The sequence below is a fragment of the Harpia harpyja genome, chromosome 9, assembly GCF_026419915.1.
Source record: "Harpia harpyja isolate bHarHar1 chromosome 9, bHarHar1 primary haplotype, whole genome shotgun sequence".
In the NCBI taxonomy this organism is placed as follows: Eukaryota; Metazoa; Chordata; class Aves; order Accipitriformes; family Accipitridae; genus Harpia; species Harpia harpyja.
In genome coordinates, this window is record NC_068948.1 from 31773436 (window position 1) to 31791381 (window position 17946).

At 40.1% G+C, this 17946-nt stretch overlaps 1 protein-coding gene across 5 annotated transcripts in view; it reads right to left on the reverse strand.

Annotated features, from left to right (window-relative positions):
* Positions 1–17946, reverse strand: part of KIAA1671 (KIAA1671 ortholog) — an 86946-nt gene that overhangs the window by 14113 nt on the left and 54887 nt on the right. Inside the window, exon 1 of one of the 5 annotated variants that reach the window (XM_052795368.1) lies at positions 14469–14768. The exons of 3 other annotated variants lie outside the window; for them this stretch is intronic. In XM_052795368.1, the coding sequence (XP_052651328.1) occupies positions 14469–14753 (285 nt within the window). In that variant the 5' untranslated portion in view covers positions 14754–14768. Of the gene's footprint in view, positions 1–5646; positions 5862–14468; positions 14769–17946 lie in introns of those variants that run through there. One more of the 5 variants, XM_052795370.1, reaches the window with a different exon arrangement.

Consider the following 17946-nt stretch of genomic DNA (forward strand, 5'->3'; position numbering starts at 1 on the left):
TTTTAGTAACATCATATTGCTTTAACATTATTCTTATCTCAGGTTGCAGAAAATTTTTAGAAGCAGCTATACAAACACAAAGAATTCTGCTGGGGGCTGCATTTAATCTCCCCAAGCGTACAAGGGAAACATCAACTCCACTGCTCTTTTCCTGGGTTTAGTATAAGGACCTTTTTTTTTTTTTTCTTTTTTTCAGCTCTTTCTTTGGAAGACATTCAAAATAAAATTCATAAATAAATAAATAAATAAGCATAATGCCAGACACTAGAAAGCCTTTGACAAATTGATGTGTGTTAATGTGAAGTTCAAACACAATGTACAACGTAGAAGGACAGACCACGGTGTTTTTGATGTGTTCTACTCTGACCTCCCATCTCCTAAGTATTTTTATGTCATAGATCTGCTACTTTCATAAGAGGGAAACAGTGCATCTAAGGGCCCTTCCCTTTCAGGGGAAAGAAGTGGGTCAGCTGCTGCTGCTGGCACCCTAGATTTGCAGCAGACCAACATTAATACGCTTCAGAATATAGCACTGTGGCACCTTTTGTTTTGCAGCAGTATTGAGTTACACACTGAAGTTAGGTAGTTACTGAAATTAATACATTGTGCATAGACAATTAAATGTTGGCCCCTTTCGCATTCGTTATGCTGAACAAATGCAAGTATGGCTTTCAGCGCCATGTCAACTTTGCTTATGAAGATCTCATCTGACAGCAGATAACATTGTTTTCCACCTGTCCTAAGCTTTTTCTCTCTTTAAAAAAAAAGAAACAACACCCACTCACCCTCTCAAACCCACCTAGCAGAACACGCTGGTGGAAACTACCAACACATCCATTTCACTTTAGGCAGCACGCACAAAGTAACAACCATATTCAATGAAATGGGGTTTCTTAGTATTATCAGAAAAGAAGAGGTTGCATGTTTTCTTGTGTCCTTAATTTTGTAAACCTAAAGAATGCTGCCTTAAGACTATAAAAATATTGACATTAAGTGTAATTCAGCAGTACTGATACTCGGCTACTGAAGAAGTCCTACAATGCTTGCATCTTTTGTAAACAAGTTGCTTATTTCCCCAAACGTACTATTGGCCATTGCCATTCTCTAGTTCTATCATATTCTTTGCTGCTGACAAAGTGATCTATTTTAATGCTGGGTGAAATAGAACAAAAAAAGGCTCCATCATTTATTCCAACTATTACAATGCACCATTACTAGACAAAGTAAAAGTCTCAGTTTGTAATACTCAAGTAAAACAGGAGCTCAGTTTGTGAGTTACAAGAAACAGAAGTTTCCTGCTTTTCATCTTCCAGATGATCCCACAGCCTAATAATTCACTGGTAGTAATTCTTACACTTTATATATAGACATATACATGTACTCCCAGAGGCAAGCTGAGTTCTTACATTTTTTCAGTCCATTCCAGGTACAAGCTTTCAACCGTGAGTAAGGCATACACTTCTTCTAACAGCTAGGTGAGTGGCAGGGGATGTAGGCTTGTATTTCTTAGAAACCACAGGGCATTTCCTCCCACATGGCTTGGGCATATGTTCTGCTTTCCACAAATTCCCTCTGTAGCTTCATGATTTCATGCTTTGCACCAGGGGCTAAGCTAACACTCCTGGGCTCAGCCTTCTGCTGTCACTTGGTGGCCACAAAACCTTTGGCAAGTTGATTCACTTCTAGGAAAGGCACTAACAAATGCAAATCATTATTCTCGCTTTCCTCCCTACTGTGCATGCTAGTTCAGGGTTTTTTCCAACTTGACGCTTGTTAAGAATTTTTTTCCAATCTCAATCTCACATTACAAGTTACCGCATTTTTGTAATCAATATGTACAGAGTATTTATCAGCTTTTGCCACCTCCTGCATACAAAAAGTTGATCTGTATTAAGCACTGTAACTGCAGCATCTGGCAGTCTTAGTGGCAGCACACTCACCTCCACAGCCCTTGCCTGATACCCCAGGGTAACGCTTGCTGCCACAAACAGAAGATGACCAGACACAAGCACATTACCTTTTTTTTTTTTGGAAGCCAGTATTTTCCAGCAGCTATGACTAAACCACATTATCTCTATGCATGGTATAGACTGTATTACTTGCAATTACTCACATTGTTTCTAGCTAGAAATGTAGTCTAAAAAGCTTAGAAACAGGAATGGGAGCAGCAGAAAAGCAACTTCATTTTATTGCATGTAGGAGACATTGTTTATAAAAAGTGTTGTGTTATCAAGAATGTGATGGTTTTACGGAGAAAGCATGCACAACCCAGATAATACCGTTTTGGCAGTGATGGCAAAGAAATTTAGATGCAAATATATCGCTCATCTGAAGGCTCAGTAATTCTTAACAAAATTTTACACTGCTGACAAACTGATCAGCTCATATTCCTCAGTTTTGGGCAACATTTTACTTGATGTTATATATATTTGAACTTTGAGATGCGGTTTTATAACCAAAATGACACAATTAACACTCAGATAGCAATTCTCTATGCTAAAACCAAAACAAGCCTGAGAAAGAAGTAACATTACTACTTCTGTAGACATTGTGAACTTAAATTCAATAAAACAAACTGAAAAGTCTAAATGTAAGGAATAAAACACTCCAAATTATAAGAGATTACTTTGTTATATTGAGTAATGTTATTGCATTTTGCTTCTTTCTGGAGGAAGCTACTTATTTCTGAAGAAGACTGTACATCTTCCCGTGATGATTCCTTTCAACTGATACTTTTTGATAGGCCAAATGATTAAGTTGGAAAAAATAAACATTCTTTCAAGCTTACAATTCACTCCTTAGGCCTAATCTATTTAAAGGCTCTGGCTTCTACCAGCTGAGAAGAACCGCAGAGAATTTATTGAGGTACAATAACCTGGCCAGCTAGCTGAGAGAAAAAAGGTACCAGCTATGGCCAAAATAGGGAGAGGTAAGAGGAGCCAATCCTCTCCCCAGCTTGTGGAGGAGGTGTCAGCTGGGGGGACCGAGGGTGATACAGAAAAGCAATTTATAGCCTGTGCAGCTTGGAGGAGATGGCGTGTGTTGAAGAAGGAAGCGACAACAAAGCATAAAGATTATTCTTTCCAGTACGTGACTATTGACAAGCATAAGAATGATGAGTTTTAGCCATTCTTTTGAAGATTTCTTTTGCATCATCTTCACCGCACTCCAGAAAGACTCAAGGCAATCTGGTAATACAGAAGCACTGGGCATTGGGACCTTGGAGGTGCCTGGAAAAATTCATTCCCTTTGTTTTCAAAATGTTTACTCTCAGTAACTGTAAGCTTATTTTTAGAAAACAGTAGAAGCTAGTTTAAAAAAAAAAAAAAGCCACACAAAAAGGATAATTTTCTCTACTTGCATCCTCTTTCAGCCTTCATTCTCTCTGGACAGCACTTAGTAGTTGCTATTAAAAACTTTTGGGTTTTTAAATATCAGTCAAAATAACACAAATTCTGAGAACTATACATATATACCATTAAGTTTTATGGCTGAGATCCTTTTAGACACCAGCAACTCAAATTAGATCATACAGATACATTTGCATTTTCTGGCACTAACATTTTACTTGGAACAACTTGGTGTTACAGACAAAGAGCATGAATGAGAACAAACCGGGATTACAAATCAAAAGCTTTGAAACATATGACAGATTGGGAAAATAATATAAGACTCACTGAATGTACTAGAGTGACAATTTTCAGGTCTGTCACAAGCCCATTATATCACACATCCCACAGTGCCCTATATCACGTTAATTTACATAAAACCATAGCAGACAGATCGAAGCACCCTACATATTGCCTAGCAGTGCTTGCAACACATCCAGTGGCACAATAAGGTGCACTAAAGCCAGTTTTTACCCAGTAATGGAAGGAGAAAGAAGGAAATACTTTGTGACGTACTGCTCCCGAACATGACCAGTTTCTGCTTCATACTTTGTTCCCTAGCCTAAATCCTGATTTAAAGCTTATTTCTTCAGATGGATGAAAATAATATTTTCTTTTCTTTTTTTTTCTAATGTGTAAGCTCCACAGAACAAGAGATCCTGCAAGATAAAGAACTGATGCATCTGGCTTTGACTTTTGTTGCTCTTAAGAACAGATCTGCTCTGAACAGAAACCTTTTTTTCTGTAAGAGACAACTACACATTATTAACTCAACAAACTTGTGCTGATATGTGTGATCCATTCTCTCTATTCATTCCTTGGAAGAAGAAACCAAAGTTGAAGGCGGTGGCAGACAACATGTGAGGCTAGGCCAGATACAGCCATTTCCTCGATAAACAGAATATTCACGATACAGTAAAAACACATTTCAAAGGAAAAGTCGATAAAAGAGGAGTCTGGTGTCTTCTTAGTGCACAAGATAAGAAAATTCCTAATTTGGGTTTATTTATAATCACAGAAAAATCTCCCCAATCAAATAAATACTACTCTTGATACAGTAGTCAAATGCCATAATTCTCCATGCTTTGATCTTTAACTTCATAATTCTTACACCCGTAGCCAGGAAAAAATCAACTTAATTTTCACATGAAATAAAACAGCTGAGTTGTATAGTGATTTGCCTCTAGTTCTTCTAAAATGAGACATTATGATTATGCCTCTTTCAGTACTCCCTTGGAATTAAGCTGGGTTTGGCAATAGTCCAGGGCTGATTACTCCTGCAATTTCCAGTTCCTGAAAATGATGCACACACAATATTGGTCCTACCAGCACAAAAATTAACCGTAACTAAGAATGAATGCATACATTTATGTGAAAAACTCTTTTGCACTGATGTGAAATAAAGACCTGGCATATGAGGAATACCAGTTGAAAGAGACCTCATGAGTCAGAATCTGCACAGACAGTTTCAAAAATATCTTTGTTTGCAAAAGAAACCAAGACATCAGACAGCCAAAATGACACCCCACAGCTTGAAGTGCAAAAAATTAGAAGTTAAAAATCTACTGGCATAAATTGAATATGAATAGGCAATTGCACAATGGAATGAAATTTTGACCATCTGCCTTGTTAGTACAAAACTCAAAGAGAAAGTTTTTTGCTAATTTCTTGAAAAGCTTTTTCTTTTTTTTTTTTTCTTTTTCTCTCTCCTTTTTTTAATTAAAAGAAGTCAGAAGTTTGGTCGAATTGCCCATATTCAGAACTCCCCTGCCCCTTAAGTGTGACACCGCACTTAAGGAGAGTTTACTAGTCCTTAAAAATCCAGAAAACTGTCCCAATTGTTCCCCTGCAATACACCAGGAAGATGGCAATACACATTATTCTATTAAAATTTTATTCTATTATTTTATAGTTGACTCTGCTTTGAACAGGATACTGGACTAGATGACCTCCAGAGGTCCGTTCTAACCTGAATTATTCTCCAGTTATTCTAATGATTCTAAGGATTATTACTAAAAGGTAAAGTATATATTTTGGACCACTAACAGAATTATCAAGAACATAACACCACATCAAAACCAACCAACCAAAACAAAACAAACAAAAAAATCCCCCACCATAATAAGAGGACCCTAGAAACTATACAACATTTCACAACCCATATGTTTTTTTCTTTGTAAGTATCCAAATGCCAATACAGCAAGTGGAAAGTCTAACTTTGTGGAATCACCATCCTAGGATTTCCATATATACTTACTATCCGGCGAATTAGTGCTGCCCACAAGGAGTAAGTCATGGTTCAAGACCAATGCTTCAGTTACGTCCTAGCAATCAGGCGAGAAGATTTACCAACTCAGTGTTTAAATACATTGTTGAAAGGAGTAACTGCCCTAGTGTAATGTCCCAGGCAGAAGGCAGCACCTTCTGCCTCCCACCCCACCCTCCATGCTGCAGTGACAGATAAACAGTTCCAGGAATTGCACATTTTCTTTCTGACCTCACTGATGAGGAAAGTTAAGAGACCTCCAGTGCAGGCTCCACCCACGGGCATCAATATATGAGGACAACTTCCTCAGCCCTCTCAAATACTGTATTCAGCACAGTATCTTCAAACCAAGGAAGCACTTTACAAACGCTGGAGCCCAAGCCTAAGAGCAGTGACAAAACTAATTGAATTAATCAATCTCAAAACCTCAAGGTCTTTACATTATATAGGTCATCCTCACTGCTGCCAGCAGGTACGGAGACTGCAGTGAGCAGCCTTGGTGTCTGCTCACGAGGAACATCCCGCCGGCCCCAGCGACCTCCTGGGCTGGAGAGGTTTAACGTGGCAGACCGCAGCTGCTGCAAGGGTGCATGAGCACACACGCGGGGAGACACAAGTGTGCTCCAATTGCCCCAGCCTGTGTCCGAAAGCACTCACACAACATATTTAGCACTGTTACATCCTAAGGATCCACGCCGCTCTACTCAAAATCCCTTTCAGTTGTAAAATATTTAATATTTCCAAGTGCAGTGGAGTCCCACGGTATAAAACATTCTCATAAATGATATCAGCCATTACCTCCTCACTGTTGCTATGCAACCCAGGGCTGTCTCAGCCATATGTGTTTTCTCTACCTCTTCCACTGGGATATGACAAGCAACAACCAGTTATATCTCTAATGTTAAAAGCTGACAGCGTTTACCTTATGAAACACGGGTTGTTTTGGGGGGGTGACTGGTTTAATTCTCCACCTTTTCACAGCTTCCCAGCTTGATGCACAGGCCTGAATCCCAACCCCTTCTCCCTGGAAAGGCACAGCACGTATTGCAAAAAAGCAGACCTATGTCTGCAGAAATAAGGGGAAGGGCAGTCGACCCTTCCAGCCCCTAACCCAAGGGAGTAAATGCCAAGACTAAGTTGTGAACAGCTGGTACCTGAGAGTAACTGGGTGGAGAGGGCAGAGAACATCCCGAGCTGCTATAGCCCATGTACACTGTTAGCACAGCTGCTCTCCCTTAAGAAGCTTTATACTACACCCACAACAGTTCTCACCACTAGTCCTACGGCCTTGCCGATAGGAAAGCCACCCTTAATCTTAGAAGCAAAACTCTTTGCTTCAGTACTGTATTTGCGTTGAATTGAAACAAAACTAAATCCATTGTATTTAATGTATATCCCTTTGAAACATGTATTTTTACCATAGCCTCATGCTACAGTAAAAATATTTCCACCTTAATCAAAACACCCAAACTGTGCAACAGACCTAAACACTACAAATTATTTGAAAAGTGACTTAGCACAGAGCTGACAGGGATCCTCCTCACCACACCAGCACAAAAACATTCTCTGCACACAGTGACTAAGGAGCCAGAGGAAATCACAGCCAGCAAGATTTACTCGAGTTCAAAAAGCATGTTCCCAGCAACACGTTTTCAGCCTAAACTTGCAACTCCCAAGAGGCTGAATACCATCACAGCTCCCCAAACCCCTGCATTTTCCACACCTTTTAGACATAGAAAATGACTTCCCCTGCTTGCCGGTCTTTAGCTAATCGCTTCTCCCCCATTAATGGATCTTTCACTCATAAGCCCCAGCTCTGCCGTGCCTCCCGGGAGCCAGGTCCAGCTGAGAGACTCGCAATTTGAAAGGCAGCAGCACCAAAGAGAGACCCAGAGTCTACCCAGAGCTGACTCTGGCTGCAACAGAGAATGTGGCCAAATTAATCCAGATGAAGTTCATTCTGCCAGGAATCTGACTACCATTGTGCAATGAAATCTACTCACTGCTTTTGCAGTGACTCTCAGTGAAGTTAACCTCCTCGGTCCATTGAGGATTCAAAGACATTTTAGAGTGTGTCATTTTTTATACCCTGAAAATAGAGCTGCTATAACTTGCGTGAACACTCACCACGCACATATCATGTGGTTTCAGCGCAAGGCTGAAGACAGAGCAGAGGTTGACTTGATGTGCAAAAAGCAGACAAGAACCAAATTCTAAATATATACCTTGCTAGGGCTGAGTGAGCCATGACACTGCTTCCTCTGAGAAGTGGGAAAGTAGAAAACCAAAGCAGACTAGAGGAGATAGTTGGAAACATCTTTAAAATCCCTCCTGTATCAACGTATTAAATTTTCTTTTCAGCCTTAGGCAGTCAAGCTAAAAAGAAATTAAACCCCAAGAAACCAAACAAAGTAGGATCAGAGCCAGAGGCATGCCAGCCTGTCCATCAGGACCATTTTGAGCAGAATAGTGCTGTCCTACCTCAGAGACTGAGGAATTCACTCTCTCCCAGAGGGCATATGCAGCTCTCATCAGCATTAATGAAAGTTGGCACTAAGAGTTGAACAGGATCCCTCATCTTCAACATTGCAAAAGACACAAGCCAGAACAAGACAATTTTATTCTGTTATGCTAGGAAGTGAATATAGTTGCTTTTTTTGAAAAGCTATATACTTGAAATCAACACCTCCTACTTGAAATACTTTATTTCACAGCTCTTCTGCCCAGTTAATGTTTTTCCACATAAGACACAAGTTAAACTTCAAACAAACATTCCTGGGGAAAAGTGCTCTTTAGTTTAAAGTCTAGATTTAAAGATGTATAGAAAGTGATAGGATTTCTTGACAACAAGTGAATAACAAACACACAGACTTTGGAAACTGCGCACTGCTCGTTTAAACAAAAATCTCAGACAACTTAGAAGATGTTTTAGAAGAGAGCGGTCAAAATACACACACACACACAAACTAATGAAACACCACTAGTACTTCCTGAAACTATCACGTTACAAAATTTCAATAAAATGGATTGCCACTGTTAAGAGTTGTGTTCAGTGAAGGTTTTGTTTAAACATAATTTATTTCCCTCTGAAAACTCCTATCACTTAGTACTTTAAAAAAAAACAAACAAAAACACACAATAAAACAAGCAAGCAAGGTGAATGAGCACAAAGTGACCAGATCTAAATATATTTGTTCTTTTATTCTGCTTTAAGAACATGGTAAAAATCAACTCCTTGCAGCCAGCCTAAGTAAAATCACAGAGTAAAGTCATCTAAGTGATTATTCCTGTCAAAATAACAAGGGAACAACAAAGGCAGTCTACTAAATACCCATCACTAGAGTTTCATGGCCCAGATTTATGCTGCCAGCTATGTTCATGGCCTGTTAAACCAAAGAAAAGTTATTAAGAATGAAAAAGCATGAACTGTTTCAGCATTGGCCCTTGTATCTTCGTTAATTAAACTGAACAGCTTTACTCCTCTCCCCCACCCTGAAACAAGACAAACAACCCATTTTTAAAAGTGTGCTTTCTGCAAACATGCTTCATGCCACCATAACAGCTCTCTGGAAATTTAAAGATAAAATTCCATTCACTGACGGTACAAAACAAATATTTTTGAGAGCAATTCATTGTGCTTTCAGTGAATATTAGGGCAAAATAGTTCAGCAACTATTTGTTGTAGGTTCTGTATCAAAATAGCCAAGCTCAGAATAAAACTGCCAACTTGTATTAATTTCTTTTTACAGTTTGTTGAAGGATGCTCACCATCAAGGACAAATATTTGCAGACAGACCTTGGGTAAAATCAAAACAGATCATACCGATCAATGCTCTTTTAGAAGCAGAGATACAATCCCAGGCAATGTGCAGGTGAATGGCACATGTATAATTCAAACCAGGTTTTAACAGCACTCCTCTTGATCCCTCACCTGCTCTTCAGCGCCAGAGACAGATCCTACTCAAATGGAAAAAGTCATAGCCCACCAACTTTTCCAAGAAACAAGCTGACTGCCCAGGCTTACATTGGCTTAAAAAGAAACATCTGTGAAGATTAAAAAAAAAAACAAGATGGGAATTTCAACCTCTAGCAGAGAAGATGATAGTGAAAGGGCTGCAGGATGCAACAAAAACCCTCTGAAGGACTAAGCACCCTCCCAGCACATCTGGGACTCGTGCAGTCAAACAAAACACTCAATTTCCATCTTTATTTTGGAACTAAATTAAAACTGAATCCAAACAAAGTAACTGATGCTGTCAGATCAGGCTTGAATGAAAAAGACCATTTTCATCAACTGACCAGTACAGCAGAAAGCAAAACACAATTAAATGCAGCCACAGAATTAATCATTTCTGGTTTATTTCAAAATCTTCTCCCAAAGAACCTGAAACACCTCTGAGGTTTTCCACAGCTTTGTTGTTCATGCTAGCAGTCGGGAGGTAGTTAAACGTCTTACAAAGAAACAAAATGCCACACTTTTTCAGCGGTGTAAGGGGATAGCTAAGGGACTAAGGGTATTAAACACCCACCCTGTTTTTATTGTATGGCGAGAAACTTAGAGATCTAGAACTAATGGCATTGGCCATGAAACCAGATATCATACCTATAATAGAAACAGGACTGATATTACCATGATTAAAACAGAGGCAATGTTTAATGAAAGTATGTCTGCTCCTATTACAACAAAGACACTAAGCTGATGATGCAAGATGAAAAATGGAAAAAAGCCTCAAATAAAAATGTCTGGGAGAAAAATCAGCTTCCATTTAAAAGGTTTCACTGTAAAGTAATAAATTCTGTGAGCTCAACTACAGATTCCCAGATCTGATATTAATATGCCAGAATAATGATGCAATTAAAATTGGTCCTGTGTCATTATGTGCAGACAGTTTTCAGTACACGTGACCTGCAATAGCAAGGCCCAGACATCCTTGGGTACAGCAGCCAGTAAGTTTCTTCAGCCCATGGTGACACCTTTTTTCCTTAAATTAAATATGAGAACACTGCATTACATCTATTTGTAGAAAATAATCTCAGACCAGTTGCATTCAGTTTCAGTGGAAACAAAAAGGACAGATAACTAGCTTTGAAGATAGGACTATATGAACAGACTACGACAAGGTGAAAGAGAGGAAGGAAAAGCTTGCTGGGAAACAGCAATCAATGAGAAAAACAGTGTGCTCAGGGGTTTGTGCTATGAATGAACGCAGGACAATTGACAGAGTATTCCATTTCAACGAAGAAATTAATAGGAGTACTACAGGGAAAAATAATAATTAAAAAGAAAAAAATCTTTTTCCAAACAGTTGCTGTTGAATATACCAGAAAAGCTATTTAAAATAAAAACTCTTCCTGCACTCTTGTTTATGATTTGCAGATTTGCATATATTAAATCCTGACTGATCAGCTGCTGGTTTGAGAACCACAAGATAAATTAGTTTTAGCTCTCAGGCTCATTTTATCCCTTGATTGTCCTAGCTTTTAAGCAATTCCTAAAAACATGGCTGTACTTTCTCTAGATTCAGAATCAGATTGCCCTGTGTTAGACATTTATTTATCTAGGTGTAATTTAAGGCATACGGATTTAAATTTAAAAAAAAAAAAAAGAAAGAAAAAGTGGAAGATAGAAGAGATTTTATAAGGCACAAATTAAATTCACAATGTCCTGTGTATAAAGTCTGGTTCCCATATAAAAGCTAGAGGATTACATTTTAAAAAAGGTATATCCACCCAGCCTCCCTTCCTGAAGAATCTGCTGCAGAACCTCCTCTCTGCGGCGCTAGAGAGAAACACTGAGCATCAGAGACCGAGTTGGGTCAGGAAGTCAGCCCTACCAGACATCGAACAGGAAAATATGACAAGGTATGAACAGAAAAACAAAGCAAATACGCAATCCTTGAGCTGTTAAAGAGAAGTGTTTGAAAAGAAAATTATTTCCTCTCTCCTGCAGCCCGATTCCTATTTTTATGACCTCCAGCAAGGAAGTAACCAGTTACGTCAAATCCCTTTCACTCCAATCCTGAAGCTCCTCTGTAGTGGACAAAAATCTCTCTTACAGCCCCTAAAAAAATGCAATATCCATGAGCCCTTTCCCAGCTACATAGCTTGCAGTAGTTCCCAGCTAAGATATGTTACTAATAAGGTGCCAGCCTGCCAGGTTTCCCCACATTTAAAAAAATTGAGAACTGCACCTATGTCAGACCTGTGGAACAGCCCCGAGTTTTCCCACTGTGGGATCCAGCAGACAGCATGCACAGCATCAGCCCTTTGCCATAAAAGCTGCTACAAACATAGGATTGCAACTTAATTAAGACAATTTGTGAGCCTAAGCATTTTTTTTTAGTCACAGATATCCAAACAAATGGATGAATACTTTAAATACAATAATCTTAATTCCTCTAGAAGATAACTGAAGCAGTGACAGGAGATCCACACAAACTGTAACCTATTATTTCCCTTGGTTATTTAATCTGAAAGTCCACCAAAGTCATGAGAGGGGACAAATGGACAGCTACATCGATGCAGCAGAATGCACTCTCACACCTCCACTATCTTCAAGCTCAGCAGCAAGTTTACGCACGCTATTTTAAATTGACTTGAGTTTTGACAAGTATCTTGGTCTTGTCCAATGCTAAGTTCTCAGCCAGCAGCCACCAGCGACAGCAGAGATGGGAGCTGAATGCCACCAGCCCTCGCTGTGTCAGGCACACGGCAGCAGCTGGCTCACAAGTCAGCGAACCTGGCTGCTCCTTGTTTAAAAACTGCATCACTGAACTATCAGCACTGAGTGACTACTCTACAGTACATCCCTAAAACAATAAAGAAGTCAGTTTGTTATGAATTATGTGCTTTATGTTAATTCCATAGTTGTTCTGTAGAAAAAAGTCAGTAGCTCCAAGGACTAAGTAAAACCAGGTCCCTGTTCCAGCCAGATAAAAAAATAATGGCTCAAGGTCCGTGTTCACAAGTTGGTCTGTGGAAGACGCAATGGCACAAACTACGAACTTTCACAAGTGCCAAGACGTGAAGTTTGAGCACAGGAGTTGGGCACAAGTTAAACCGAATTCATGCATAAAGCCAAGCACATACAAAATTAATGCTGAAACAGAGGAACAGCAGCTACAGTGGCTGTCACCAGTGAATTAAGTGACAAGGTCATCCTGTGTGTCACAATTTCTGCTCTGTAAGCAGTATAGTGTAAGGAAAGTAGTACAGTTGTCCTCTGCAGGTTCCACATTTCCATTTTTCAGTCTTCACTTCTTTTAAACAAGTTTTTTATTCAGATTATTCTAATAAATCTAAAATATCAGCTTAAAAAAGAAACCAACAGAACTTCACCATGCTAACACCGTAACAGTGGTTACCAAATATTTTCCTCTTCATTCTTTTGTGCTCACTTGACAATATTTTCTTTTCCAGTACAGCCAAACAGGAGATGAATAGCAAGCTAGGACAAAAATGCTATAACCATAACTGATAAAAAGTACTGGAAATAGCCCGTACACAAACACCACACCTGCCCAAGGAATGCAACTTTACCTTCAATCCTTCAGTGAACAAACCTCTGAGGCCACATCAGAACTTTATGTATTTATACTTTACAACGAATAACTATTTTATTTAAAAAAAAAAACCCACCCACCCAAAACCAACCCAAAAAACAAAAACCCCAACATTTTAGCCACTTCAGAGAGCAAGCTGTTCAGGATTTACCCACATACTGGTTAAGGCTTTGGTCCCGATTCCGTGCAAGTCAACCACAGCACACCCACTTCCCATAGTTCAAATGTCAGTCTTAAATTATCAGCTTCAGGTACAACTCAAATCACCAGTTCAGGTTCCTCTCCATGAAACAGAATAGAAGAAACCAGATACATTTACCTTTCAACGCACTATAACCTAAAAACATTGCTGCTTTGCAGTATTTGTTGGAACTAGAAACAGGGGGTGTCGAATAATGGCTGCAAGGAGCATGTCAGACCCTGGCCCAGCTGCACGAGCCTGCACCCCTTCCACCTGGGAAGGGGCTCCTCTCTACACAACCAGCGCTTCCTCCACCGCTCTGCCATGCCATTTAATGCAGACCGTCCTTCCTGAAAATAAACCAGAGACTAGGAAAGGTATTTGATGGAAAAGGGAGGGGTGGGGGACTCTGTGTGGCACCCAGTGTGGTGAACTGAGGGCTCTTCACCTTTCCTTCGCTCCCATGAAATTACACCCTGCCTCCACCCCACTACAACCCTCACAAGTCATGCTGGTCATGTAACTTCTATTTCATGACAAAGTAGCAATTATACTGAGAAAAAACTCCTCTTTTTCAATAAAAGAAGAGAATAATGATCATTTACCATTGACTGCAGAGTGACAGCACTTAACTATTTTTACAAATTTAGCTTCAGGCATTTTTTACTGAAAAATTACCAATACTGATGTACATTCAAAGTCATGCTGACCTGTGGTGTTGAAATGACCAACACAAGTGCACTTTCAGACTAACTTTTTTTCTAATTTTAGACAAATATTTGTCCTACCTTACTGTGTTGCTTTAAAAAAGATCAACAACATTTTTCCCCACTTCCAAACCTTGATTAACTGTGTTCCCTGGCAAATGAAAATATCTACCCGCGCTGGAGAAAGAAACCAGCTAGGAGCAGACAGACAGACACCACTACCGGGAAGTGTTTTGGGGGCTATTTTTACATTGAAAAGCAGACATGATAGAGGTTTCGTCATTGGATAAAATGCTACAACAAAACCAAGTTTTTTGCATTGCATTATCTACCTCAAGAGTCTCAAAAAGGTGTATAGCTTACAAGCTCAGGCGGCTCTGAACTGGTCTGCCTCTTCCTCAAAGAGGAAAACCTCTGCTGACTCCGCACTGAAAACCTTCGGAAGGACTCTCTGCTCCGGGATGCAAAGTGCCTGAAGGAGGAGGTTCGCTTGAAGGGAGTCCTGCTTCCACCTTCCCCGCTAGTCCGCTCATGAGCAACCGCAGTAGTGACTAAATTTAGTGCTTCCTGTAAGGATCTCCGCACTGTACCCATCCACTGGGTCATGTGAGTTTGTGCCACTGTCAGCTTGTCTCCAAGGTAATCCATTTTTCCAGCAGAAATGAGAAATCAATATTCAGTAGCAATTACTGTAAAATATATTCAACTTAACCCTGATTTTATTTTGCAAAAAAGATTCCACTTATAAATTATTTTCAGCTAAGGTAAAGAGCACTACACTATGTCAGCATATTTCTGTACTTAAAAGACATGTGAGGTTGGAGGCTGGTATTTGTCAAGTAGGAGAAAATAAAAGACTTTTCCTACTTACAATCAGATTTCCAGAGTTCCATCAAAATATGTTTAATTCAGCCATGTTAAAGAGAGAAATCAAGGTTTAAATCCTAACAGTCATTTGAAATTAGTCCATTTACAAGCACAGAATTATTCTCTTACTGTCTCATTTCAGAGCCAGAAAAGCAACTCCCTTTTTAAGCCAAGTTTTTGTTTTGCTGTAAATATCAGAAGGATAAAAAAAATCGTATTCTTCTGGCTCGGCAGCTTTTCAGGTAACAGTACATTAAACAAAGTTCTGATGCTCCTATACAATCCATTTAGAAGCAAAACGATTAGATCTTCTGAACAATAAATCCAGATTATTTTCTTCCCAAAAAACTCTGCAGGAAGGTATCAGCATTGGCAGAATCGCCTCCTCACCGGTCTTCCCGTCTTCAGAACCATCCTCAAGATTTTCCCTTCCAGAAACGCAGCTCACAAGCTCATGAGGCACAGTGAAACTGAAGGGGAACCGTGTCAAGCCTGCTGCCTTCAAGACCGGACTTGCTGGCTGCTCAGAGCCTGCCAAAAGATCTTCTGAATGACATCAGCTCCCCTGCTTCAAGGGGGGCTTCATAACAGAGGAATGTAGCTGTGAATGGTAAAACGCTGTACCAGTAGCCAGCAGAGACTTTCCCCCTGCCTATTAAAGCCGCTGTACACGCTAGCTCCTCTCCTTATACAATCTGGAGACACACTCTGAAGAAGCTGCTGGCCATCACAGCTGCTCGCAAGCCCGTCTCAGTCTCACATGCAAGGTCTGCCGTGCTCCGAGCGCTCCCTGAATAAGGCGCAAGAGGTTACAGGCAGGCGAAAACTGCCTCTGGTATCCCCTTCCCTCCTCTCTGACCCTGCCTTGCCTCTGCTCCGGGGAGGAAACAATGAGCTAGGTGCAACAGCCGCAGAGGTCTGCCTAAGGAAGGATCTGGGCTGGGCTTTATTATAGTACAGGCAGGGTTGCCACGGCAACCAAGGGAACAGCATCTGCTTGCTGCCTAAGCAGGCAGGAGTTGCACAGATCTATTGGAATGATTCATAGTTTGCATATGTCACGTGTACTTACTGATTTTAACCCTTCCCTGGGAAAACAAGAGCAACATCTCTGTCAGGGAATGTTTTACACGGACACCAAAAGGCTTCCTATTCGGTCGGGGCAGGTTAGGACAAACCCTGCACGCCATGCCTGTTCTTTGATGGGGTACTCGGGCAGCACCATCGCATATAACTGTTTCATTAGGCAATCTACAAACTCAAACAAGGTACTTTCAAGTCAGTGACTATGATATCAGTGCAAGCTAATGATTAAGCCAGAAGCTCAAAACAAAGCTGAACAGGTCTGACCATTTGAAGCAGGTTTTTTTTTCCACTTTCATACACTGATAACTTTTGTAAGCAAGAGCTCACTGTCATTCCCCAGCTCTGCTCCCTCCCCAGCAGCTGGGACACCACAGGGTCGGTACCGCCACTGCAAAGCCTGAAACGGGTGGGGGGTAACAGATAAACGCAGGTACCACTGAGTAGTCCCATGTCACTGGCAATGCAATTTCTGGAAACAGCCCATTTGGGAGGACAACAGAAATAAAAGCTAAGGCTCTAAATCAACAAACATAAGTAGGTGTCCAATGTCAAGACGTGACTAGTTCAGAACTGAGAGGAAAGAGATATACAGGTATGAAGGTAAGAAAGGCATGTTGAAAGCTGCTCGCTTTCTTGTTTATTCAAGGGGGGGGTTTGTTGCTGTTGCTTAATTTGCCATACAAAGTACCGTGGTCTTGCATCATCCTCTCCTCCTCTAAACCATTCAGGAAGAGATTTAATGGAACGAATAATTTCTAGATAATTTTATGAAATAGTTCTCATGTAAAGTTTTATTATATCAGAAATGTTACTTACAAACACCCACACAGGCATAAGATGCTCTGAAGAAATGGGGTGTCTTGCCTTTTAAGCACTGTTTTTAAGAGTTGAACTCCACCAATCTGTAACTTATCTCCAAGAAAAACTTTGGTGACAAAATGTAGCATTCCGTATCCTGTTCTTCATTTCTGAATACATTATATTTGTTTTGAACATTCCCAAATTAGCAGTCTAATAAAAATCCACAGGGTTAAAAGGGAATCCAACCAACACAGAAAAACCTTTTTTCCTCACACAGTTCTTTTTGTACAGAAATGGAAAGAGATACTTTCATTAGATGCCCCAAGAGCTGGGTGTTTCTTAAACTTTTAAAGAAATAGAAAAAAAAAATTCAATTTATTCTGACACAGTTATGGATAATGCTTCATGAACGATGGAGATCCTGCATCCAAGGTTGAAATTTAAGACTTACTACACATTTTTATGCTGTGTAATCTAAGCTCTATATTTCAAACATCCATGCATTTACAAGTTCAGCTCTGTGCTTGCTGATTCTTCACAAGGCACTTTGCTATTTTAGATGGTTTCAGGCTCTGTCTGATTCAGTAGCCCCTCGAAACAGCAATCAGAGAGCTCTGGACTGTAGCTGCCATGCAAGTTAGTCAGCAGTCCCTTCACCTAAACAGGATGGGCAGAGCAAAACTCAAATTTAACCAACCTTCTGGTATATCGCCTGTCACAAAACGGGAGGAGATGCACAACCACATTCAACCCAAGATCCAAAGAAGGCGGCTTTCTTACAGCTTGCTGCGAGAACTTCTCACACATGTATGTGACTTGAAGGATCTGAAAATTCACTAGAGAATATATTCCACTTTTTTATTAGACCTCCCCTGAAAAGAGTGAGATGTTATGCCCAATTTACCATTTTCATCCTTAGAAGATTGTAAAACTGCTGATTTGAATCTTTCTGCAATACTAAATTTAGTATCTTCTGGCTACCGCATGAACATACTGCTAGGTATTTAAGTATACTCAGCATCTAAATTGTTGCTTAGATTTACACTTCAATTAACATCGTGGCAAAACATTTTAGAAGATAATCAGA